The sequence below is a fragment of the Leptonychotes weddellii genome, chromosome 11, assembly GCF_054177405.1.
Source record: "Leptonychotes weddellii isolate Sample4059 chromosome 11, ASM5417740v2, whole genome shotgun sequence".
NCBI lineage: Eukaryota > Metazoa > Chordata > Mammalia > Carnivora > Phocidae > Leptonychotes > Leptonychotes weddellii.
In genome coordinates, this window is record NC_138379.1 from 46,062,227 (window position 1) to 46,089,464 (window position 27,238).

At 40.6% G+C, this 27,238-nt stretch overlaps 1 protein-coding gene and 1 pseudogene across 2 annotated transcripts in view; both read left to right on the top strand.

The window, feature by feature from the left end:
- The window catches only part of RNF121 (ring finger protein 121), an 81,472-nt gene that overhangs the window by 5,673 nt on the left and 48,561 nt on the right, over window positions 1–27,238 (top strand). For both annotated transcript variants that reach the window (XM_081798769.1, XM_081798768.1), the window contains exons 2-3: window positions 23,733–23,770; window positions 26,651–26,792. In XM_081798769.1, coding sequence (XP_081654895.1) covers window positions 23,739–23,770; window positions 26,651–26,792 — 174 coding nt within the window. In that variant the 5' untranslated portion in view covers window positions 23,733–23,738. The remainder of the gene's footprint in view (window positions 1–23,732; window positions 23,771–26,650; window positions 26,793–27,238) is intronic.
- Window positions 15,660–17,189, top strand: LOC145716209 (diphthamide biosynthesis protein 3-like; annotated as a pseudogene).

Consider the following 27,238-nt stretch of genomic DNA (forward strand, 5'->3'; position numbering starts at 1 on the left):
CCAGGTCCTGTGCCGAGTGTTTTATATGCATTATCTAATTTAATACGAAAACCTTATAGTAGGTACTATTATGGTTATCCCCATTCTAAAGATGTGGAAACTGAGGTATAGAGAATTTAAGTGACTTGCCCAGTGTTATACAGCCGGGTAGGTGACAGAGCTGGGGTTCAAATCCAAGACGACGCCAGCACCTTTGCTCTTAACCACTCTGGGCAGTGTGAGTACTGTGTACTTATAATATTGTCCTACACTGGACATGTCTGTGTATGTATGTGACTTCATTTACAGAGGTAATTTGGGGTTGTGCATTTGTCTGTCTCCCACGAGATTAGGTTCTCCTTGAAAGCCCTATCCATCCTTATATTCCTGGTGCCTGGCAGAGTATGATTCAATAAATGCACGAAGATGTGAATTCATGAAAGGTTTCAGCCTCTCTGTACCTCACTTCTCCATCTGTGAAATGAATGATAGGTTTGGACTTAGATGATGTTTTAGAGATCTTTTGCAGCTTTGCAAGTTCTGCATCCCAGTATTTTACCCTGTCTGTGTTTCCTACAGTTCCTGTCAGGTACTCAGGTACTATTTCTATCAGGTAAATACTAGTGAATGATTTAATGAATGAATGTATAATTATGGTTAATAATCTTTGCTAATAATATTAAGTTGAGAGAAGAAGAAAATGGTGATAGGGAAGTTGTAGACAAAAAGGCCTACATATAACCTTTGACTTTTTAATGCAGTCAGTGTCTCATCCTTTGGCAGATACCCTGTCTGCAGACAGTGTTTCCCATTTGGTTTCCCATAACACCTCCTATCCCCAGCTCACTCTTGCTTTTTGCAAGTCATGTTTTGATTAAGTTTGTATCTTAATAACTCATCTACTTCCAGAAGGAATTTAAGGTATCATCTGGTCAATAAAGGGGGATAGGAGAAAGAGGAGGAAAAGATGAAGAGGAATGTCCTAACTCCTTGAATGCAGGGACTCTTTCTTTGTACATTCCTCAGAGCTTATGCAGTGCTTGGCACATAGCAGACATCAATATATTTATTGCATAAATGAGAGGGGCGCCTGGGTGGCTCAGTCAGTTAAGCATCTGACTCTTGATCTCAGCTCAGGTCTTGATCTCAGGGTCATGAGTTCAAGCCCCATGTTGGGCTCCATGCTGGGCCTGGAGCCTGCTTAAAAAAAAAAAAAAAGATACAAATGAGAATGCTCATAGGTGTGGTACTGTTCAGGATGAGGGAAGTATTGACTCAATAGCAAAGGTTAACTGACATGCTTAACTGTCTGTTCTTGAAGTAACACAATAGCACCTGATAACATTTGCTTTTAAACTGCTTACGAAGCATTTCCATATGTAATTAATGGCATATTGCTCCTTACCAGTGAGTCATAGGCACAGAATCAGAGGACTTACTCTCTGCCCCATAGTACCCTATGTAGATTTCTGCCAGCACTTACCATGTTATATTGTTCGTCTCCTCGATTAGGCAGTGAACTCCTGGAGGGGACAACCATATCATTTTTCATCTCTGTGTTCCTAGCACCTCATCTCTCACAGTGGCGAGCATAGAGTAGATATTCAAATGTTTATTGCACTTGAATCTTAAATCTAGTCCATCACCCATGTCGAACGTCCCCAGCAAGTGATCAGTCCCAGGCTATATTTAAATCCCTCTAATGGTAGGGAGCTTTTTTTCTGTGGTCAGCTTATTCCCTCTTTGAATACTTCTGTTGCAGTATTCTTCAAATTCGGCTAGAATTCTTATTTCTGTAGCGTCAGCTTTTTAGTAGTCGTTCCTTTTCCTAGATCTTGCTTCTTTGCCTCTTTGAACCATGGAAGCACATGCAAGCACAGGCACTGCCACAGGATGCCTCTGGGGTGAGTAGGCTCAATCCACATGGGGCTGTTTGTCCTGAAAGCCTACTCCCTGAAAGCCAACCCAAGATAATCCATCTGGTGTCCTGCCTTATCTCCGCTTTATTTCTTTGTGTTTTCCCTTCTTGAGGTTATCTTTTTGCTCCTAGGAGGAAAATCTGTAGGTAAACATAAACTCATTAGTTCTCTCTAAAGTGTAGCTTTCCTAAGGGAATGCTGAGTTATGGCCATGGGGCTTTTGGCCCTGGACAACTAGGGAGAAACAGTGGGGAAGGAGGAAGCAGGGAACGAGGCAGAGAGCATAAGCATAAGCCTGCCAAGGTTTGTGTTCCCTCTATTCTCCTTCCCCTTTCCCAGTAGGGTGTTTCAATAACTTAATATGTCTGTTACTTAAGAGGACTCCAGTGACATTCTATTCTGCATTGCCCATGGGATTGAGCCTAACCTCTTCTTGAGTCTGTCAATTAGCACCCTGCAAAACAGTTTTTTCTTCTGTTCTAACGATAACAATAGCTAACTTTTTTAGTACATACTGTGTACCAGGCACTATAGTAAGCATTTTACATGGCATTAGCTCTTTTAATTCTATTATAATGCTATTAATATATTCATTTTCTAGATGAGAAAAATGGAGACACAGCTAAGTAATTTTAATTTATGCAAGATTGCCTAGATTGTAAGTGGAGGTAGGATTTGAACTTGGCTATAGGACTCCATGGTCTCTATTGCTGGTGTACTCTATTACATGGACTCACTATTTTCAAAGTTCACCACATCTTTATTGAGCATTTAATTATGCCAGATACTCTATTTGGTCTTGGGAATTCATAAATGGATAATGAGACTAACTCTGCTCCAAAAGAATTCATGGTCTAGTGGGGGAGAAACCCATCAAGTGATAATGACAATATAGTATAATGAGTAGAGTTATATACAAGGTACCACAGGTACATGGATGGAGTGTGTAAATGTGTATTTGGGAGAGTTAGGGAAGACTTAAGAGAGGATATGGCATTGGGCTGATCATATTAAAGGAGGGGTGAAAGTTTACCATATGAATAGGAGGCCAGTTTATACCGAGGTAAGTGAAATCACATATTTGAAAGAATGGAGGCATGGAATCTCTAATCCTTAAGCATACTATTCTTCACTACTAAGACATTTGTTGATAACTGCTCCATGCAAAGTGCTGTGTTAGGCACTTGGGATGAGAGAAAAGATGCTAGATCATGTTTCTGGCTTTCAAGGAGCTTACAGTTCTGTTAGAAAATAGGACATGTAGTCCAGTTGGAAAGATAGTGGCTATAATTATAAAATAATAGGTCCTAGGGGTGCCTGGGTGGCTCAGTCATTAGGCATCTGCCTTTGGTTCAGGTCATGGTCCTGGGGTCCTGGGGTCCTGGGATTGAATTCCAACACTGGGCTCCCTGCTCAGCGGGAAGCCTGCTTCTCCCTCTCCCACTCCCCCTGCTTGTGTTCCCTCTCTCGTTGTGTCTCTCTCTGTCAAATAAATAAAATCTTAAAAAAAAAAATTAAGAGGTCCTAATTACCTTATCAGTAGAAAAAACAAAGTACTATTGGGGAAGTAAATCCCTTCTCATTGATATGTTAGGGAAGACTTCATGGAGAGGGAGCCTTCTGAGCTGGACTGGACCTTAATGGATGATTTAAATGTCACTAGAGAGAGAACTTCAGGAATAAAGGCCTCTAAGTAAATGTGAAAAAGAAGGATGTATTTGGAGATCATCAAGTAGGTGAGGACTAAGTGCTAGATCTAGAAAAATAGATTGGGGCCAACATAAGGTTGATTTTGAATGCCAGGCTGAGGAGTTAAGATAGGCTTATTCATTCCTTCGGTCATCAATTATTGAGTGCTTATATATGCCAAATACTATGCAGGGGAAACAAAGATGAAGACCTGGCTCCTACTCTCAGGGGGGTGATAGTCATGTAGGGGAAGACAGACATGGAAACAGATAATTGTGGTATAGTGTAAGTGGGTGTTATATACTGTGGTGACCCAAAGGAGGGAGTGATTAACTCTGCTTAGGGGAATCATTAAAGACTTAACAGAGAAGATGCTTGAGTTTGTTCTTAAGAATTAAATTTGAGTTCAATAGGTGGAGTCTGTGAGGTAGGGAAGAATGGTCCAGCAAATTGAAAAGATAAGCAAAGGCTTGCAGGCATTAAACAACATGGAATATTCTGGGAACTGAAAGTATTTCTGTATAACTGAAATATAGGCTAAATGTAGGGGGATAACAGTGAGCTATAAGGTTGGAGAGGCCTTTATAACAACATGCTGAGAAGCTTGGGCTTGTAACATGTTCAGATCTATGTCTCAGAATAATCAAGTCTGAAAGAAATGTAGAAGTTATTTTTGGAGGGATCAGGTTGGGGAAAGAAGAAATTAGTCGGGAGTACTTCAGTAGCTAAGAGATAATGAGGATCTGAGCAAAAGCAAAGGCAGTGAAGGTGGAGAAAAGTGAGCAGCTATAAAAATATTAAATGGCAATGCTTCCACTTATTTTTTTTTGTGCTTTCCATTCCCCTCCCTAATTCATTCACTCACACATTCATCAAGCATTTATTAAATATGTCATCTGCATTGTTCATTCAATCTTTCCTTCTTCAAATATTTGTGCCTTTAATATGACAGGCATTTTTCTAGGTCCCAGTAACTCTGCAATGAACAAGACAACCAAGGTCCTCGCTCTTGTGAAGTTTACTTTCTAATGGGGGCATGCAGATAACAAAAAGAGAACTCCAAATGGTGACAAGTCTGCTGAGGAAAGTAGGGTGATGTGATAGAGAACAACTAGGAGAGGTTATGAAAAGCTTATGAAGTGATATTTGAACCAACACCCAAATGAAGAAGACCTAGCAATTTGAAGATTTGGAAGCAAACGTATGTCAAGTGGAGGGAGAAGTACAAATCAGTGGGATGAGTTAGGCATGTCATGGGGCCAAAGTGAAAGCCAGTGTGTCTGAATCATAGTCCAAATCAAGGAAAAAAAGTACCAATGAAGTCAGGGAGTTTGGCAGAGTCAGAACCGTAAGGCCTCATAGATGCTGCTAAACATGTTGAATTTTATTGAGAGTACAGGGAAAAGATTTTGGATGGTTTGAAAGACGGGAGTGAGATGAGCTGGTTTGCATTTTTTTTAAAGATTTATTTACCATAGAGCGCCCTATTAAATGGGGGGAGGAGCAGAGAAAGGGAGAGGAAGAGAAACCCAAGCAGAGCCTGAGGTGGGGCTGCATCTCAAGACCCTGAGATCCTGACCTGAGCCAAAGGCACTTAACCAACTGAGCCACCCACGTTCACTGCTGGTTTTCGTTAAAAAAAAAAAAAAAAAAATCTTTCTGGCTGCTTTGAGGAGAATGAATTGTAGAGGGGCATTCAAGGAGAGTACTTAGGAGACCTGCAGTACTTCAGGTGAGAGATGATAGCGTTGGAGGTGGAATAGCAGAGATGATGGGGAAAGGTGGATGAATTTAGAATTTGTTTTAAGTAGAGCCTACAGGACGTGCTGGTGGATTGGATATCAGGTATAAGAGAAAAAATCAAGCTTGACTTTCAGGTTTTTGGGATTTGTTTTGCTTTAACTTGACTAATTGGCAACACCATGGTTGACGGTACCAGGTTTTGAAACAGGAGGGACCAGGGTAGAAGTTTTCGGGGGGAAAAGAGGAAATGTGAAAAATTCTGTTTGGCCATTCTATTTGACATCATTTCCACTGTTTGTTCAAGGGAGAGTTACTCAGTCTCTGTGTATTTCCAAAGCATGTGCTTTGTGTGCAGTGCTAGGTGTGAATTATGAGGGGGATGCTGAATGAGTAAGGCCCATTCCTTGTTGTCAAAGCTGTTAACATTAAGTAACATCCATCTAACATTTATTTTTTATTTTTTATTTTTTTTTAAAGATTTTATTTATTTATTTGAGAGAGAGCACATGAGAGGGAGGAGGGCCAGAGGGAGAAGCAGACTCCCTGCCGAGCAGGAAGCCCGATGCGGGACTTGATCCAGGGACTCCAGGATCATGACCTGAGCCGAAGGCAGTCGCTTAACCAACTGAGCCACCCAGGCGCCCCCATCTAACATTTATTGAATATATACAGTGTACCAGATTATAGGCTAGTTCTTTTTTTTTTTTTTTTAAGATTTTATTTATTTGAGAGAGAGAATGCACGTACGGATGGGGGGTGGGGGCAGAGGGAGAGGGAGAATCCCAAGCAGACTCTTTGCAGAGCACAGAGCCTGATGTGAGGCTCAGTCCCACGACTCTGAGATCATGACCTGAGCCGAAGTCAAGAGTCACATGCTCAACCGCTCAACTGACTGAGCCACCCAGGCACCCCCAGGCTAGTTCTTTGAATGAAATACAAAGGTGAATAAGATTCAAATGATCCTCAGACCCACTTCACATCCAGTAAGAGTGCTAAATGGGAGAAGATATTTGCAAATCATCTATCTGATGAGGAACTTGGATTCAGAATATATAAAAAACTTACAAGGCAATAGAAGATAAATAACCCAATAAAAACTGGACAAACGATCTGAATTGACTTTTCTCCCAAGAAATATACAAATGGCCAGTAAGTGTATGAAAAGATGTTAAACATCATTAGCTATCAGAGAAATGCAAATCAAAACCATAATGAGATACCCACTCTGATACTGTAATAACAAGGACATAATAACAAGTGTTGCCAAGGAGGTGGAGAAATTGGAATTCTCATGCTGCTAGTGGGAATGCAAAGTGATGCAGCTGATGTGGGAAATGATTTGGTGGTTCCTCAAAAGGTTAAGCAGAGAGATACCAGATGACCCAGTAATTCCACTCCTGAGACATAAACTTGAGAAATAAAAACATGTGTCCACAGAAAAGCTTATATACAGATGTTCATAGCAATATTCATAATAGCCCCAAAGTAGAAACAATACAAATGTCTGTCAACTCATAAATGGATAAATAAAACATATATCCACACAGTGGAATATTATTTGGCAAGAAAAAGGAGTGAACTACTGATATATGCTAGAACATGGATGATCCTTGAAAAAACATGTTGTCTGGGGCGCCTGGGTGGCTCAGTTGGTTGGGCGACTGCCTTCGGCTCAGGTCATGGTCCTGGAGTCCCGGGATCGAGTCCTGCATCGGGCTCCCTGCTCAGCAGGAAGTCTGCTTCTCACTCTGACCCTCCCCCCTCTCATGCTCGCTCTCTCTCTCTCATTCTCTCTCTCAAATAAATAAATAAAATCTTTAAAAAAAAAAAACATGTTGTCTGAAAGAAGCCAGTCAAAAACTGCATTTTGTATGATTTCATTTATATGAAAGGTCCAGACAAGGCAAATCTGTAGAGATATAAAGTAGGTTAGTGGTTGATTAGGTCTGGGAGTGTGAATGGGGAGTTGGCACATGAGCATGAGGTTTGTTTTTAAAGTGATGGAAATGATTCATAAAATAAGATGGTTGCACAACCTGTAAATATATGAACGTTCAGTTGTCCACCTAAAATGGATGCTGTACCTCAACAAAGCTTTTTTTTTTTGATGGGCAGCAAAGTAAGGTTTATTGAGTGATAACAAAAGTGATAGTACAAAGCTCCCAAGGAGGGAGGGGACCTGAAGGGGTTGCCTCAACAAAGCTTTTAAAAAAAGAAAATACCGGGGCGCCTGGGTGGCTCAGTTGTTAAGCGTCTGCCTTCGGCTCAGGTCATGATCCCGGGGTCCTGGGATCGAGCCCCACATTGGGCTCCCTGCTCCTTGGGAAGCCTGCTTCTTCTGTGTTCCCTCTCTCACTGTATCTCTCACTGTCAAATAAAATCTTAAAAAAAAAAAAATATCGTTGACCTCAAGATGCTTAGAGTCTAGTTATGGAAATAGACTTAGAAACAAGTATAAAAACTAGTAAATATGACCTTGGAGATATATGTAAATTGCAAATCTCTTCAGAAGAGGATAGGAATCACTCCACCTGAGGAGATCTAATAGACTCTAAGCATCTTGAGAGTGAGAGCTGTTATTTATCATTGTATCCCCAGTCTAAAACTTAGCATATGTTCATCTAACAGTTGTTGAATGGATGTGTGAATGAATAACAGTGGAGAATGTCTCATGGAGGAGGTGATATTTGAGCTACATCTTCAAGAGTGAATAGAGATGAACTAGACAGTGAAGGTGAGGAAAGAATTCTAGGGAGAGAAGATGGCACTGGCCAAAGCACTGAGCGATAAAAGGGAAGAGCATGTTAGAATGGTAGGTGGTTCAGTGTGGCTGGAGTATTTGGTGGAGAGTGGTGAGATAAGTAGCTGGTTGGACCAGATTATGAAGTACCTTGTGTGTCATACAAAGAAGTTTGGGCTTTAATCCGAAGGCAATAGAAAGTTATCAAAGTCTGTCTAAGTAGAGGGCTGGTGGGGTCAGTTTTGTATCTGAGAAAAATCACTGTGGCTGCTTTTATATGTGAATCTGTTCTGGCAAGATTAGATTCAGGGAGATCACTTGGAGGTCATTGCAATAGTCTAGGAGAGAACAAGGGATAAAGTCTGAGGTGTGGCAATGAAAAATTCAAGGGAGATTCCATAGGTGGGTAGATATGATGAGCAGATGAACAGTACAGACTATAAAGGCTTTAGGAGTTCATAGAAAGGATAGTTTTGCTCTGGAAGGGTTTCTGGAAGAGGTGGCATCTGGATTGGGTCCTAAAAGAATGGGTAGAAAGGTATAGAGTACATGGGAGGTTGGAGGGCATGTAGGAAAAGGTGAGAGAGGAGGGCCAGGTGGGGAGGAAGCTAATCTGAGAAGTAGGAATTTGATGGGAAAGGAATTGAAGAACCAAAGAATGGTAGGTGCCCCTAAATTTGATAATTGTTGAATGGGAGAGAGGTCATTAAACTATTCCTTCTACTTTTAATATATTTGAAAATTTACATTCGAAAGTTTCCCACCTCAACTGACCTAGAGGATGAGCTTGCCTTCCCAACTCAGCTGACCTGGCTTTCTGGTGGTGGTAGAGAGGTGGGGGTGACAGGCAGACAGCAGCCACAGCTGTTGTGTCCGCCAGCATCTCCTTTCACTTCCCTGCTCGAAGTGTGCTGTCGTATCAGGCCTTAAAGTTTGCCTAAGCAGATTCAACGTCTGCATGGTTCCCAGCTGATTCATGAGGTCCTTTTTAAAAGTGAAGTGGTTGCACTTTGATTTATTGGCCTTGAATTGTTGGCAAGGCTACGGGGTTGAAGAAGAATGTGAATGAAAGGAGAATGGAGAGCTACAAATATGGAGAGCCTGTGAACCTTTGTACTTGTTATCCTAATCACCCAGCGGACCAGAGCATCTGTCCCCACAGGATAGAGGAGGAAGCCATCCTCGTGTGCTGTATTCCTACCAGGTCCAGGAGATAGCTAATCTCTCCTTTCTCTGTGCTTACGTAGCATTTTGTTAAAATGCCAGTGGTTATCCTGGTCATACTGTATTATGGTTAATAGTCTGTTGTGTCCTGTCTCCTCCCCTCCCCTGCCCCCCACCAACTGTGAATGCCTCAAGGGCAAAGGTTGGGTTTATTCATCTCTAATTTTTATGAAAGAATGAAGTCTCTAGCTGCATGATTGATCAGTCTCTAACTTGGAAGGATCAGCTGGGACCTCTGAAATGCAGTTTGCCCTGGTGGATGGGGTTTCAGAGTTTAGGGCCCTTTGCAGTTAGCAGGCACTTGAAGCCAGGACAAGAGGCCATCCCCTGCCTGATGGATATTTCTGATGCATGCCTATTGTACTCATGTAGTAAAGTTTCATTGATTTAATTTGGTAGCATCCTGTTAAATCACACCTTACCACACTGAAGGCATTTTGTTTTTAGTTCTGTGGTAACTAAGGAAACTGTGGTAGTTCGGAAAGCCAGAGTATTACAGCTGACTCCAAAGCTCGGGAGTTAGACAGATTTGGTGTGAATTATTACAGCATTTTAGCTTTAAAGGACCTCAAAAATCACCTAAGCCAACCCCGTCATTTTATATATGGGGAAATTGAGGCATAGAGGAAGTTCTCTGTTTATTGACATAGAGCAGTTAAATAGCTATGCTGGATTACTAGCTCTTCTCATCTGCTCTTCTCTTCAACTGCTCTTCTCTTTGCTGAGAAAGGTAGTCGTTGCCCTAAAGCCATTTCTTGGGGTGAAAAGTGGGAATGAGATAAAACCCAAGGAACTAAGACATACCACATGGGGTAAGTTTTACTGGCTGTCTCACCCAGCATGGTTCTCATGTTGTTGGAAACCTTTTGGGGAAACGAGTATCTACAGTGTAGCAACAAAATAGTCTCCCTTTTCACTTTCTTCTCTTATCATGTTTTATTTTCCTTTGTAACACTACCAGAATTTCTTTCATATGTATAAATATATGTTTATTTAAATGTTTATTATTTGTCTTCTTATTAGAAGTTAAGTTTTATAAGGGAATAGACTTTGTTTTATGCTTGTCTTGTGATTGAATGAACAAACAGGTATTTACTGGGTACTTTCAAGATGCTAGGTACATGCTTCCCATGCCTTTGGTGTTTGCAGGTCAATGATATGTCTGTTTCTTTTTTGGGGGGGGGTGTGGTTATTCATGAATGTATCTAAACCTATCCTGAACACAGAATACACATTATTGTCAAGTGATTTTCTGATGACTTTATAGTGCTCATATGATTAGAGTGAGGCTACTTTTTATTGTGGATTTAGGCAGTGAGATTTAGTGTGAACTTAAACCTCATGCTGCTTGATCAGATAGGCCCAGGAGAGAAGAGACTTTTAGAAGCAGTAGAGCGAAATAACTTGGCAGCTGGGGAGAGAACACTTGCTCCATAGCTGTGGGGAGACAGCAGAACCTAGGGCTGACTTATCCATTAGGCATAGTAGACAGGTGCCCAGGGACCCACAAAAGTGTCTTAGTTTCCTTTAAGAAGAAAAAAGTGAATACAGTCCAGCTTGGATTATACATCTTTATAGCAATGCAGTCGTAAAATATATTTTTGCATGTCATCCTTGCACAGAATCATCTCTGTATTGCTCCAATAGTGAGCACTAGATTTAAAAATATATACGTATGTATGTTTTTTTTTTTTTAATGGAGAAAGGGGCACACAAAGGCAGAAGTACCTGGGCCCCATGAAAATCATACTGTGACTCTAGGAGGACTTTGTGACTGGTCATTGATTTGGTCATTTGAGGCCCTAAACACTGTCTTTGATATCTCCCGAAAGTTCTGTGACCCTTTCCCCATCACTCTTTGCAACTGTGATCTTCAATGAGTCATTTCTTTCCTTTATATCTCATCTGTGCCTTTTGTAGAGTGGAAACACTTGTGCTCCCTGGGCTGAGTAAATTCATACTTTTGAATTATTTTATTTTTTATCTGTCTTCTCAAGGGCAAGAAATAAGTCTGTTCATCTGTGCATCCCCATACCTAGCCCCGGACCTGCACATTTAGAACAGGAGTACCTTACGTGAGAATTGAGTAAATGAATAAATGTATCAAACTTCACAGATAGCTTTGAGGCCTTATTTATTTGTTTTCTTGTTTATGTACTTATTTATGGTATTATGTACAGTTCTCCAACTATCTCTTGGTCTTTTCTGATGTTCTGTCAGCAAAGTTTATAGAGCTGTGAGGATACTCAAGAAAATGATGTGGGAAACAAGGGTATTGTACCATCTTAGAGAAGAGCCAGTGTGAAGAATCAGGTGCACATGGGGAATGAATGGTCTTCTTAACAAATGATGCTGAGACAACTAGTTAGCCACATGCAAAAGAATGAAGTTGATCCCTACCTCATACCATATACAAAAATTAACTCAGAATGGACCAATGACCTAAATATAATAACTAAAACTATAAAATTTTTAGAAGAAAACATAGTCCTAAATCATGGCCAAATCATTATCGTTTCTTAGATATGACACCAAAAGCACAAGGAACTAAAGAAAAAAATAAATAAGTTGGACTTACCAAAATGAAAAACTTTGTGTTGGAAAGGACACCATCAAGAAAGTAAAGAGAACCCACAGAATGGGAGAAAATATTTGCAAGTCATATATCAGATAAGGGACTTTGTATCTGGAATATATAAAGAACTTCTATGACTCAACAATAAAAATGTAAATAATGCCATTAAAAAATGGACAAAAGTTTCTGTTACGGCATGTAAGAAGCTTGGAAGTCACCACTTGTCCTAACAACAAGTAAAAAGCCGAACAAACTGAAAAATCAATAATTCTTATTGATAAAATCAATAATCTCTTCTCTCTTGTAAGAGAAGTGAGTTCATAAGGGCAAACTGCTGCCTGGAAAATTGGAGAGACCAATAGTTGAATACAGAGAATCACAACTTACAGAGGCAGACGTCTGTGGGAACCAGTCCTGGAGTAGGGAAACCTGGGCTGTAATTGTTGATGAATTGCTGGAGGCTCACTTTGGACAACTCTGAGAGTTAAAAGCTCCAGGGAGACTCAAGTCATTGAGGCCCCCCTCCTCCCCCCCCCATTTTGTGAATTCTACCTCCTGGATATCCATTAGGTTCTTAAACTGAGTGTTGAGAAAAATCCCCTCATGCTTCTGGCGGGGGACAAAGGAACTATGCAGAGCATTCTGTTCTTAACAAGGTCTGCCATCAGGAGAAACTAGTTAGCCAGAGGCTAACTGACCCAGGGGAAGGGAAATACCCAACTCTAGCCAGCTCTGGGCTTCCATGTAGGAGAAGGGAAATGCCAAACTCCAGCCCACTCAAGCCATCCTCTCCCACCTAAGAGGAGTGAGTGAAGAACTGAGAAGCACTTGTGAAGTTCATACTCCAGAGGCATAGGCTCACTAAAAGACTGAAATTCAGTCATTGGACTATAGGATGTTTCCCCTCCCTCCACACCTTACTACCACATTAGTAAAGGCCTATTTATAGCAGTGCCTTTTACTGGGCGTATCCTGCCCAGCTATCAAGAAAAAATTATAAGACATACCAAAAGACAAAAAGCATAGTTTTTTGTTTTTTGTTTTTTTAAGTAGGCTCCCTGCCCAGCATGGAGCCCATTGTGGGGCTTGAACTCACACGACCCTGGGATCAAGACCAGAGCTGAGATCAAGAGTTGGACACTTAACTGACTGAGCCACCCAGATGCCCCAAAAGCACAGTTTGAAAAGAAAAACCAAGCATCAGAATTAGACTCATATATGGCAGGGATGTTGGAATTATTAGACCAGGAATTTAAAACAACTATGATTAATATGCTTGTAGCTCTAATGGATAAAGTAGAGAGCATGCAAGAACAAGAGAGATGGAAATTCTAAGAAACACTAGAGATCAAAAACACTGTAGCAGAAATGAAAAATGCCTTTGATGGGCTTATCAGTAGATTGGGCATGGCTGAGGAAAGAATCTCTGAGCTTGAGGGTATCTCAGTAGGAACCTATAAAAGTGAAAAGTAAAGAGAAAAGACATTAGAAAAAAACAATATCTAAGAACCATGGGACAACTACAAAAGTTGTGATATACATTGCTATAGTCTGAATGTTTGTGTTCCCCCCAAATTCATAGGTTGAAATTTTAATTCCTAATGTGATGGTATAAGATGGTGGAGCTTTTGGGAGGTGATTAGGTCATAAGGGCAGAGCCCTCATAATTGGGATTTGTGCCCTTATAAAAGAGGCCCCACAGAGCTCCCTAGCCCCTTCTACCATTTGAGGACATGGCAAAAAGATGGCCATCTATGAACCCAGAAGCCCTTACCAGACACAAAATCTGGTGCCATCATCCTGGACGTCCCACCCTCCAGAAATGTGAGAAATAAATATTTGTTGTTTATAAGCCACACCCAATCTATTGCATTTTGTAACAGCAGCCCAAACAGACTTAAGACATTCACATCATGGGAATACCAGAAGAAGAAAAGAGAGAGAAACAGAAGAAATATTTGAAACAATAATGACTGAGAATTGCCCAAATTAATGTCAGACAGCAAACAGCAGATCCAGGAAGCTCAGAAAATACCAAGCAAGATAAATGCCAAAACAACAACAATGAAACACAAACCTTCCATGCCAAAAAAACTACACCTAGACATATCATTTTTCAAACTAGAAAATCAAAAATAGAAAATCCTGAAGGAAACCAGAGGAAAAACCACCTTACCTACAGAGAAGCAAAGATAAGAATTATATCCAAGTTTTCCTCAGAAACCATGCAATCAAGAAGAGGTAGAATGAAATGTTTAAAGTGTTGAGAAAAGGGGCGCCTGAGTGACTCAGTCAAAGTGTCTGACTCTTGATTTCAGCTCAAGTGATGATCTCAGGCTCATGAGGTTGAGCCCCATGTTAGGCTCCGTGCTAGGCACGGTGCTTGCTTAAGATTCTCTCTCTCCCTCTGTCGCCCCCACCATGCCTGCTCATGCTGTCTCTCTTTAAAAAAAAAAAAAAAGTTGAGAAAAAACTCCACCAGCCTAGAATTCTTTACCCTTCAAGAGAGAAGGAGAAGTAAAGACAAGCAAAAATGAGAGAATTTGTTCCCAGTAGACCTGCCTTGCGAGGAATGTTAAAAGAAGTTCTTTAGAGAGAAGGAAAATGATAGAGGTCAGAAGCTCAGATTTATGTAAAGGAAGGAAGTATCAGAAAAGGAATAAGTGAAGATAGAATAGAAATGTTTATTTTACTTATTTTTTTATGAATGTAAATTTTGTATTAATTTCAGTTTTCATGTGTTCATTGCTAATATATAGAAGTGTATTTTTTGAGTGTGTTTATATTGTATTCTCCCATATTGCTGAACTCTCTTATTCTAGGATTTTTTTCTTTTTGTAGATTCTTTGGGATTTTCTACATAGGACATCATGTCATCTGCAAATAGGGGCAGTTTTATTTCTTTCCAATTTGTGTGCCCTTTATCTCCTTTTATTGCCTTATCATGCTGGCTAAAAACTTCAGTGTCATGTTGAATAGTAGTGGTGAGGGTAGACATGCTGACATTGTTTCTGATCTTAATGGAAAAGTATTTTGTCTTTCACCATTGAATATAATGTAAGCTATAGTATTTTTGTAGATGCTCCTTTTTTTTTTTTTACTTTTAATTGATCTAGCATAGCAGTTTTTTCAGAATAATTATACAACACTGCATTTGATTATGTATGCATTTATGTGTCTCTGTATGTGTGTGCATGTATAGATATGCTTATGAAAAAGTTAAATGAATGACAGCAATGAAACAAAGGGTGGGAGGGAGGAATTAGGATTATTTTGTTATAAGGTACTCACATTACCCATGAAGTGGTATAGTATTATTTGAAAGTGGACTTAATTAGTTGTAAATGTATACTGCAAACTCTAGGGCAACCATTAAAACAAATAAAAACAGAAATATAAGTGATAAGCTGAGAAAGGGGAGAAAATATAATCATATAAAATTCTTAATTAAAATCACAAAAGCTTGGGGGTGTCTGGGTGGCTGTCGGTTGAGCTTCCAACTCTTGATTTCAGCTCAGGTCTTGATCTCAGGGTTGTGAGTTCAAGCCCCATGTTGGACTCCACCCTGGGCATGGAGCCTACTTTAAAAAAAAAAAAAAATCACAAAAGCTTGGAAGAAAAAAACAGGAGCCAAGAACAAGGACAACAAACAGAAAATATTAACAGATATAGTGGATATTAATCCAACTATATCAGTAGTTACTTTGAACATCAGTGGTCTAAATGCACCAATTAAAAGATGGTCAGAGTGGATAAAAAAACAAGATCCACTGTATGCTGCCTGTAAGAAACTCATTTTAAGTAAAAGGACACATATAAATTAGAAGTAAATGAATGGAGAAAGATATACCATACTAATATTAATCAAAAGAAAGCAAGACTAGCTATATTTCAGAAAGAGCAGACTTCAAAGATTTATTTATTTATTTTAGAGAGAGCACGAGCATGCGAGCGGGTGGGGGAGCAGGAGGGGCAAAGGGAGAGGGAGAAAATCTTAAGCAGACTCCCCACTGAGTGTGCAGCCTGATGCAGGGCTTGATCTCATGACCCTGACTGAGATCATTACCTGAGCCAAAATGAAGAGTTGAGTGCTTAACAAACTGAGCCACCCATGCATCCCAGAAAGAGCAGATTTCAGAGAAGGAAAGTTATTAGGGATCAAGGGGGGCATTATGTAGTAATGAAAGTCAGGCCTTCAAGAAGACATAACAATCTGTAATATGTATGTGCCTAACACAAGGGTGTCAAAATATGTGAGGCAAAAACTGATAGAATTGCAAAGAGAAATAGACAAATCCACTTTTCTAGTTGGAGAGTTCAACATTCCTGTGTCAGAAATGAACAGATTCAGCAGGCAGAAAGTCAGTAAAGACATAGCTGAATTCAGTAACACCGTCAATCAACTGGATATAATGGACATCTATAGACTGCTTCATCTGACAACAGCAGAATAGAGACATTCTCAAGTTTACATGGAACATTCACCAAGATAGACCACAAAGTGGGCCATAAAACACAACAAATTTAAAAGAATAGGAATCATACATTGTCCCCTGTCAGAGCATAATGGAATTCAGCTAGAAATCAATAACAGAATGACAGCTAGAAAATCCATAAATACTTGAAGATCAAGCAACGTACTTCTAAATATGGATCAAAGAAGAAATCTCAAGAGAAATTTAAATACATTTGAACTAAATGAAAATGAAAATACAACTTACCAAAATTTGTGGGATGCAGCAAAAACCATGCTTAGAGGGAAGAGACGAAAGATCTAAAATCAATCACCTGGGCTGGGGCCTGAGCCTGCCAAGTTAGACTGTCCCAGGGCAGTGTTGGTAGGCGGAGGTGACAGACCTCCCCTGGCCCCAGTGACGATGGCTGTGTTTCATGATGAGGTGGAGATTGAGGACTTCCAATATGATGAAGACTTGGAGACATTTATACCCCTTCCCGTGTGGGGATAGCTTGTGCATCACCAAGGAAGATTAGGAGAATGAGGAAGACATGGCAGTGTGTCCTAGCTGCTTTCTCATTATAAAAGTGATTTATGACAAGATCAGTTTATGTGTGGACAAACAGTCCCAGCTGCTTCCACCCACAGAGAATTAGTTAAATGCTGAAGAAGACTTTAGGAATCCAAATCTTAAACATTTGGGAATGAGCCAAGCTGGATAAATCAAATGCAAGTTACTGGTTTCTTTGAGAGGACCACCATTCTGTAGTTGGCTCTTCTGTTAGAGTGTGGATCCTTGCCATTGGCTGCTGAGTTCATCTCCAATTAAAGAAGCAAGTCCACGACATGAAAAAAATAAGAAAAATCAATCACCTAAGGATCCACCTTTGGGAAGAAAAAGAGCAAATTAAAACCTGATTAAGCAGAAGAAAAGAAATAATGAAAAACAGCAGAAATCAATGAATTAAAAGTAAGAAATCAGTAAAGAAAATCAAAATCAAAATCTGATCCTTTGAAAGATTGATAAAATTGGTAGGTCTGTAGCCTGGCTAACTAAGAAAAAAAGAGGACACAAATTACTAATAGTAATTTACTAAACACACTATTACCATACAATCCAGTAATTGTGCTCTCTAGCATTTCCCCATAAGAGTTGAAAATCTATGTCCACACAGAGACCTGCACACAGATGTTTATAGCAGCTTTATTCACAGTTGCCAAATGTTGGAAGTAATCAAGATGTCCTTCAGTAGGTGAGTGGATAAATAAACTGTGGTACATCCAGACAATGGAATATCTTTGTGAATATTATTCACTAAGAAGAAATGAGTGATTAAACCATGAAAAGACATAGAGGAATCTTTTTTTTTTTTTTTTAAAGATTTTTATTTATTTATTGAGAGAGAGAGAATGAGAGAGAGAGAATCATAGAGAGAGTGCATGAGAGGGTGGAGGGTCAGAGGGAGAAGCAGACTCCCTGCTGAGCAGGGAGCCCGATGCGGGACTCGATCCCGGGACTCCAGGATCATGACCTGAGCCGAAGGCAGTTGCTTAACCAACTGAGCCACCCAGGCGCCCGACATAGAGGAATCTTAAATGCATATTACTAAGTCAAAGAAGCCAGTGTAAAGAGGCTACATCTGATTTTAACTATATGACATTCTAGAGAAGTCAAAACCATAGAGACAGTAAAAAGATAAGTGTTTGATAGGGGTTGGGGGGATAGAGGGATAAATAAGCAGAGCACAGAGGATTTTTAGGACAGTGAAGCTACTCTGTATGATACTTGAGTGTTGCATACATCTCTGTATACATTATACATTTGCCCAAACCAGTAGGCTATATAACATCAATAATGAACTTTAAGGTAAACTATGAACTTTGGGTGAAATGATGTGTCAGGGTAGGTTCATCAGTTGGAACAAATGTACTACTCTGGTGGGGATGTTGATAATGGGGGAGGCTCTGCATATTTGGGTGCAGGGAACATATGGGTAATCTCTGTATTTTCCATTCAGTTTTGCTGTGAGCCTAAAACTGATCTAAAATAGTCTATTTTTAAAAAATGGACAAAGGATCTGAATAAACTTTTCTCCAGAGAAAATATATAAATGGCCAATAAGCCTATGAAAAGGTGCTCAGCATTATTGTCCTTCAGGGAAATGCAAAATTGAAAATATGTTGCGATACCATTTCCCACCCGCTTGGATGCTTTTATCAAGAAGAGAGTAACAAGTCATGTTGAGGATGTGGAGAAGCTGGAACTTTGATGCAGTGCTGGTGGGAATGAATGTAAAATGGTGCAGCTGCTGTGGAAAACAATTTGGCAGTTCCTTAAAAGGTTAAACATAGAGTTACCATATGACCCAACAATTTCACTCCTAGGTATATATACTTGAGAAATGAAAACCTGTCTACACAAAGACTTGTAGATAAATGTTCATAACAGCATTATTTGTAATAGTTAAAAAGTATAAACAACTCAAATGTCCAATGACTGATGAGTGGATAGCTATAATGTGGTATGTCCATACAGTGAAGAAAGGAATGAACCACAATACGTGCTACAACCTGATGAACATTGAAAACGTTATGCTAAGTGAAAGAAGCCAATTACAAAAGACCACATGTTGTATGATCCCATTTATATGAAACATCTAGACTAGGCAGTCTGTAGATAGCAACAGAAAGTAAATTAGTGGTTTCTTAGGCTGGGGGGAGGATGGAGAGGGACTGCTAACTGGTATGTGGTTTCTTTTTGGGGTGGTAAAATGTTCTAAACTTAGAAGTGGTGGTGGTGGCACAACTCGATATACTAAAAAGCACTGAATAGTACACTTTAAATGGGTGGATTTTATGGTATGTGAATTAGATCTCAGTACAGCTGTCATTAAAAGAATCAGGTGCATAGAAGTGTATGATTGTAGGACAAGTTGTGAATGTGAGTGCTGGTGTGCAGTAGCAGGGCTTCTCAAACTTTTAAAGGGCATATGGATTACCTGTCTATCTTATTTAGTGTAAATTCTGATTCAGGAGGTCTGGGGTAGAATCTGAGATTCTCTGTTTCTTAATAAGCTCTCAGGGTGCTGATGCTACTGGGCTCTGGCCCATGCTTAGGAAGGCAGTAAAGGATGTTTGTTTCTTCAGTGAATGGGGTCAGTCTGAAGAGCCTTCGAGCCAGGAGGATTTGGCCAGCATTTTGTAGGAAGGCATAATGTAGTTTGGTGGAAGAGAGGGGCTTAATGGACAAAGTAACCAGTCTGTGTAAAAACTCAGACCACAGAGTATCCAATATTTGTGGGGTACAAGAGGCCTGTTGGGTTACGGGGGTGGGTCCCTGAATCTTGCACCTGAGCATTTTCTGTTTTTATGAAATTTTCTCTTGCTCTCTGCTTGACATTTTTGATTTAACTTCTTTCAAATCTGGACTTAGGTAGATTGATACTACTAAGGGCTTTGTGAGCTTCTAGGAGGGGAGGGATTGGTTGGCAAGAAAACATTCTATGTGTGGGTCTTGGGAGTTGGATGTGAACCCATCAGTCAGTGACCATGCCTGGAGAGCCTCCTCAATTAGCTACCTGAGCTCTGGACAGGGCACAATCAGACTGACTTACTGCTTGGACCCAGATGAATAAACTCATTAATGAGGGAGCAAATAAAGATGTATTTCCAGATGGTACGGGTTAATTATAGCTATGGTTTACAGCTTTCCTTGTTTTTCCACTTGTGCTAGAAGACCAATATGGATGTAGTTTAAAGAATCGTTTGGTTCAGGAGGCAACTACTAAAGCCAAATCATGTCTCTACTCTTTGCATTCATAGTACTCCATGAAGTGCTGAACAGTCCTCTAAGCCCAGGTCTAGTCTCAGCCTTAGTGCTTGCCCTTCTGAGGTATTTTCCCTGAGACTCTGGAAGCAGTAGTGTCCTGTGCTTCATCAACATTCGGTTCCACAGCCTCTCCTGATACTTTATAAAGTGCTTCCACTCTCCCAGGAGGAAAGGCAAGGAAATCACTTGGTCACCTTGAATGTTCTTACCCTCACAGCCCCACAATGAAGTCAGAAGTCTTATTCTCTATTTTCTAGACGGAGAGCCTAAGGTATAGGTAGTAACATGCTTGACCACCATCATGGAGAGACACCCCATGGCTGGCCCAGTTCTTTGGATCTTCCTTAGTTTACCCTTCAGTGGAGTCGTCTTGCTTCTTTGAAGATGTAGTTGTGTTGTTTCTTTTTGTTTTGACAAACATGATTTTCTGAGTGCCTCCTGGTATCAAATGAATACTTCTTTCCCGGATACCTACTAAGTATTTTTCATGTGTTTATTTACACTCCCATTTAAGCATCTCCAGGTGGGGTGCTGGTTTGTCAGCATACTTATTATCGTATTGGAGAGAATTCTGTTCAATTCCCCTAGTACTCACTGAGTGCTTAGTATATGCTCAGCTCTGTTCTTTTCTCCTTGAAAGACACAAAGCAGTGTATTCTCCTTGGCTCTGTGGGATCTTCCAGGTTTATGGGATGGAAGCAAGGTAGACATAAGCAGGCCAGGACTAGGGTGAAGCAAACAAGGCACTCACTTTCAAGGTCATGCGCATGGAGGGTCAGTACCTGACAATGAGTGCCTCCTTAAATTTTGAGCCCTAGGTCCCTTGGCTTACCCCCACCTTCCTTAGTCCTGGTTCTGGCCTTAAGAAGCAGTTACATCGGGGCACCTGAGTGGCTCACTCAGTCAAGCGTCTGCTTTAGGCTTAGGTCATGATCCCAGGGTCCTGGGATTGAGCCCTGCATCCGGCCTCCTGCTCAGCGGGGAGCTTGCTTCTTCCTTTCCCTCTGCCTGCCCCTCTCACTGCTTATACACACTCTCTCTCTCTGTCAAATAAATAAATAAAATCTTTTAAAAAAAGCAGTTACATCACTTGGAAATCACATTTAAGATAAGACTATGAATGACTGGTATGGAACAGTGCTTCATAGATTTAATATGCATATGAATCATCTGGAGACCTTATTAAAAGTAGGATTCTGATTCAGTGGGTCTGGAGTGATGCCTGAGATTCTGCATTTCTAACAAGCACCCAGACAATGCTGATACTAGTCTGTGCCACCCTTTGAGTAAGGAGAAAAATCCGTGCTTGAGAAAAGCAGAGGGCCAAATTCACTAAGCTAGGGAATCAGGGCAGGCTTCTTGAGGGAAGGTGAAATTGCAGCTGGGCTCTCAAAGGACAAGTTGGATTTGGATGGGATAAAAGAGAGGGAAACATTGCAAGCAGAAGGAAGAATATGCAAAGGCCCAGAGATAGGAATGAGTCCCATATGTTTTGAGACAGTGAACAGACTGGCTTGGCAAGACACAGGTCCAAGTTGGAAAAAGGAAGAGTTTTGATAGGTAGCATGAAACCTGTATTGGACTGTTTATTTAGAAGTGTGGTCCGGGGCGCCTGGGTAGCTCAGTCGGTTAAGAGTCTGCTTTTGGCTCAGGTCATGATCTCGGGGTTCTGGGATCAAGCCCCACATCGGGGCGCCGTGCTCAGTGGGGAGTCTGCTTGTCTCCCTCTCTCTTTGCCTCTCCCCCGCTTGCATGCTCTTTCTTTCTCTCTCTCTCTCAAATAAATCTTTAAAAAAAAGAAATGTGGTCCTTAATTTTCTGCTCAGGTACCACCCAAATGGGCATTTCCATTTCTTATATCTACTTGTCCTGGGATATTATGGGACCTCTGTTATTCTAGGGAAATGAAGACCTGACACCTGAATACATTCTGTGAGGCATTGTGTGAAGTAGGAAAAGGGAGGAGGTGGTTGACTTCATTACCCTGGCAAAGCCTTGAGTTTTGTTTTTTTTTTAAACTTAGCTGGGACATGTACAAATCAGAAAGCCCTCCCTAAATAGTGATGGGATTACACAGTACACACACATAAAGGATGCCTGGTAAATACGTGCTGATTTGACTCAGTAGGAGAGTTCTGCCCATTTTACTTCAAACATTCTTTGTAAAGTACTTTTCTGAAGTTATCGTAGGAACAGTGAGAAATTGGGCCTTGAACCTCATAAGTACTAAAGGAATATTTGTTGACTGAGTCCTTTGAGGCCTTGTCTCTCTCCTCTGTATCAAGAAAACGTTTTCAGCTCAGGTCAGTGTAAGAATGTATGAATGTAATGTTTTTGACTTATGTACTGACACTTGGTTATGCTTTTGTATGGCTGTAAGGAAGTAGAAGACTTGAGTCATGAACTCAAAGAGTTTAGTATTATTCTTGAGCAGTGGTTTTCAGCTGGAGGCAATTTTCATCCCACGGGGGACATTTTACAATGTCTGTAAACATTGTTGCTTCTGTGCCATCTAGTGGCTAGAGGCCAGGGATGCTGCTAAAACATCCTACAATGTACGGAATGCTCCCCACCTCACCAAAGAATTATCCAGTCCCAAAATATCTATAGTGCCAAGGTTGAGAAACCCTGCTCTAAAGGACAAGAACTAACAAATAGAACCAGAACTTTGAAGTTGGAAGGTCATACTGCTAGTTAATAGTAGAGCAGGGACTAAAGCTTAATTCTCCCTAGTCTAATGTGCTGCCTGCTGCCATGGGGCCAGTTAGAGTCAGATGGCATATGACAGAATATTTTATCTAGCTTCATCTCCCACTAATCCTAATTCATACTTTTTGCCCTAGCCATACTCATTTATTTGTATGCTACGCAACTTTATTCCTTCATCTTCATGTTAGTTAGTCCCTTTGCCTGGAACGTATTTCTCCCATTTCTTCATCTGGATGATATTTCACGTCTTCTCCAGGTCTTTGCCAGTCTATAACACTGCAAATTGGATCAGAAGCCATTTCTTTATTCTTCCATAGCTAGTCCTCAGCATATAGTCAAGAAATTTTCTGTATATATGTGTGACTTCTTGACTAGGCTGTGAGCATCTTAGGAGTTAGGTTTACTCTCCTGTCCTCATTGCCTAGCATAGACATGCAATATACTGTCAGTCATAGACATGAGATAAAGTAAGTGGTTAGAGGGCGCCTGGGTGGCTCAGTCGTTAAGCGTCTGCCTTCGGCTCAGGTCATGATCCCGGGATCCCGGGATCGAGTCCCACATCGGGCTCCCTGCTCGGCGGGAAGCCTGCTTCTCCCTCTCCCACTCGCCCTGCTTGTGTTCCCTCTCTCGCTGTGCCTCTCTCTGTCAAATAAATTAAAAAAAAAAAAAAATCTTAAAAAAAAAAAAGTAAGTGGTTAGAGAAGGGAGAGATCAGTGGGAAGTAGAGTATTGGGGAAGGCTTCATAAAGATTGTGACACTTGAAGCTTCTCATAATTCCTTGAAGATAATGATGAATGTATGAGTACCTTATTTGGGCAGGCACAGTTCTAAGACAGTAATGGATTTTTTTGGTGTTGTTTTTCTACAGGTTGATATGTCAGACCTCTCCCCAGAGGAGCAGTGGAGGTAAGTGTGACAGTGTGGGCCCCTCAGGCTGGGAACTGTAAATTAATCCTACTAATAGAGTTGTATATCTACCCTTTTGCTTCCTTGTCTGTGGTGAAGCCATTACTCTTGACTAGTAGGAGAGGTCATTTGTGATCTTCTCCAGTACTTGGGTTACTTCTGAGTAGCTCCTTCAGTCCTGGGGAGTAAATAGGTAATTGCACCAAACTATTTATCTGGGTTTAAATACTACTAGTTCTGCCATTTCCTAGCTATGCTATCTTGGGCAAGTTACTTGATTTCTTACTACCTTAGTTTCCTCAGTTTGCACAATGAAGGTTGCAACAGTACCTACACCTCATAGAGTTGTTGTGAGGACTATTAATATATGTGAAATTCTTAGAACAATGCCTGGCATGTGGTAAGCTTCCAGTAAGTGTTACCTGCTTTGCAGGTGACTATCATCATTAACATCATCATTATCCATGAAACAGCAGAGAGATCTGGCTGAAAAATGGGAATAGTGTCTTCTGATCTCAACTCTGCCACTAACTTGCTTTGTAACCGGAGTGAGTCAACAGTCAACAAATACCTTATTACATGATTACTCATCAAAGAGCCTTCAGAGTGTTTGCCCCACAAGGTAGCTGACCAGTGAGCTGGAATCAACTATGTAAATTTGATTAATAGTACAAAAAAACCCTTTCATTTAGATTATTAAAATAGAGAACGACAAAGATACCAACTTACATGACAAACCCAGCAAGATTTTAGAAAGCTTTAAACTTAATATGCACCAGTTGTGTACCTCAGCTACCAAAACATTCCAAAATTTGGAAGATGTTCATAGAAATATACTGTCTGCTTTAGGGAGATGAATTGCACCATGCTTCACTGAGTCCACGCTAATTTTGTTGTAAACACTGCATATTAAGAAGATCTTCAGTTAGATAACATCTAGAAGAAGGCAACCAGGATTAATGGTTTTCACATTATGTAATATGAATAGCATTTAAAAGAGCTAGAACTGTTAGCGTAAAAGGGCATAGAAAAGTGGTGGTAGGAAGAGGATTGTTTTTGTTTTGGTTTTTTAAATAAGATCATATAAATCTTTGAAAGAGCAGCATTGGGAAAGAAGAATGATTATGTCCTTTGTTGTTCCAGAGTATAAAATTAGGTCCAATGGATTGAAGCTGTAGAAAGATGGATTTTGTCTCATCAGACATTTTTAATAATCGTGGTATATTGAGAGGTAGTGAGCTCCTGCCCTTAAAGTATTGGAGTTTTATTCCTTTATTAGCACATGTGAGTACCTACAATGTGCCAGATAGATGGTCCTCGAATTACTTTAAGAGGCATATGTTCTCAGCCAGTGGAAGTATTCAAACAAAGATTGTAAAGATAATGTTTGCATTGGGTGGGAACCTGAACCAGAGTTGTTGTTCTCTGGTCTTTTCTCCATATTTGGTATTTTTGTTGTGTACATCCATTTAGTCATATACTGTCTGAGAATAAGAAATTTATCTGTTATCTTTATAACTCCCCACAGTACTTAGGTTTTTAAAGTGTCCTTTGCCCTTTTAGTTTAGCTTATCCTCACAACAACCCTATGAGGGAAGCAGCAAAGATATGGACTCCTTGGATAGATGAAGAAATTGTGATGTAGAGATGTGAATTTTCTTGGCCAAGTCCACATGGATGTCTGAACCTAAGTTTCTGACTCCCACCCATATTATTTTTTTGTCAGAATCTCCCACCCTGAATGAGTTGATGTAAGATGAACCCTGAGGTGCTGTGGCTGGCTGCTGACATTTAGCTGCCCACTGCCCCTACCATATTTCCTCCCTAACATTTTATTGTGAAAAATCTCAGAAAAGTTGAAAGATGATACAATAAACACCTTTAGGCCCACCACCTAGATTCTACAGTTAACTTTTCACTGTATTTGCTTTATCGTTTGTCTGTCTGTAATTCATCCCATTGGGTTCTTCTTGAATAGTCTGTCATTGCCCTTGGGAACTCTATGAAGATACCATTTATGTTGTCCTTTCCCTCTCTCCCTAATAGCCTCAGGTATGGAGAATTGGCATAAAAGCTCCTGACTACAGGCTGTATTTGTATTTATTTTTCTAACTCCTTCCTCATTTCTCTGTTGGCTGACTCTGACTCTATTCTTAAATGAAGGTGTTGGCCAAGAGAATCACTTGTTGCCAGTCCTCTGGACCAGAGAATGCCAGCCTTAGATTAAGTAAGAGTTTCCAGTTGCACTCATCCTTAAGCCCTTGAGGAGGCTATTTACCTGTGGATGCTGATGGTGAGGACACTGTTGGATTCGTACAAAGTTGAAGGAGTCCAGATTTTTCAGGCTTTAGCTAGTCTTAGACTAGGATCCCTGGTCCTGACAGAGAGGATAGGACAAATAAGACTTTAACCCTGGAATTAGTACACATCTGCAATAGTACTTCTTTATTGGTGTTATAAATATCATTGACTAAGAGTATGAGATTTTATGGCTATATCCTTCTCTCTGGGTTACTTTCTCCTTCCAGTGACAGGTTGAAATAGGACTGAAATGGGCAGTGACAACAGGCTTCTCCTGGGTCCTCTTGCCCACAGGAAAGGTGTCAGCTGCTTTTGCTCTTGGGGGTGGGCAGCAAACAACCCACCTTTATTTCCAATAGCTGAGCTTCTGACTGAGGCCCGTAGAGCCCCTGTTCTATCCCAAAATGCCCATTCTCTAGGGTGTGTGTTTTTCTAGCCCCTAATTTGTATAGTACCCTGGAGATGCAAAGCCCAAGAATGTGTTCTGAGCTATAGACTGGTGGAATATCCCTGGAAAGCACTGCCCTTTTACCAGCACACCTTCCCTGATCTGCCTCACCTCATTTGTTTGACTTTCAGGGTTGAGCACGCACGCATGCATGCCAAGCACCGTGGCCATGAAGCCATGCACGCTGAAATGGTCCTCATCCTCATCGCTACTTTGGTGGTGGCCCAGCTGCTCCTGGTGCAGTGGAAACAGAGGCACCCCCGCTCCTACAATGTAAGCCACTGCCTCTCACTTCTTTTCCTGACAGTTGTCAAAAGACCCTTCCTAAGTATTCTAGGGTCCAGCCTACCTCAGGCTGCATACAGGCAGGGAATAGACAATGATAGTAAACGTTATGTATGAATGGTGAATAGTGTATGGTGGGTATGCATTTAAGAGGCAAGTGATTCAGATGGTGAAAATAGGGATAGAACTTGAGACTACTTTCATGGCCAGGTCTTCCCTTTTAAACATTTTGGGACAGATCCATGAAGGAGATGCTCATCAGGAACTATTCAAGTAAAGGGAGAGGTGGTCGCCTTGTTGGGAAGACCAAGCCTCTTAAGTGAATTTTACAGGTAGGATTTAGATTAATTAAAAAAAAAAAAAAGACAATGATAGAGGAAATGAGGAACAAAACATAAAACATACAGAAAACATATAGCTGAATGGCAGAAGTA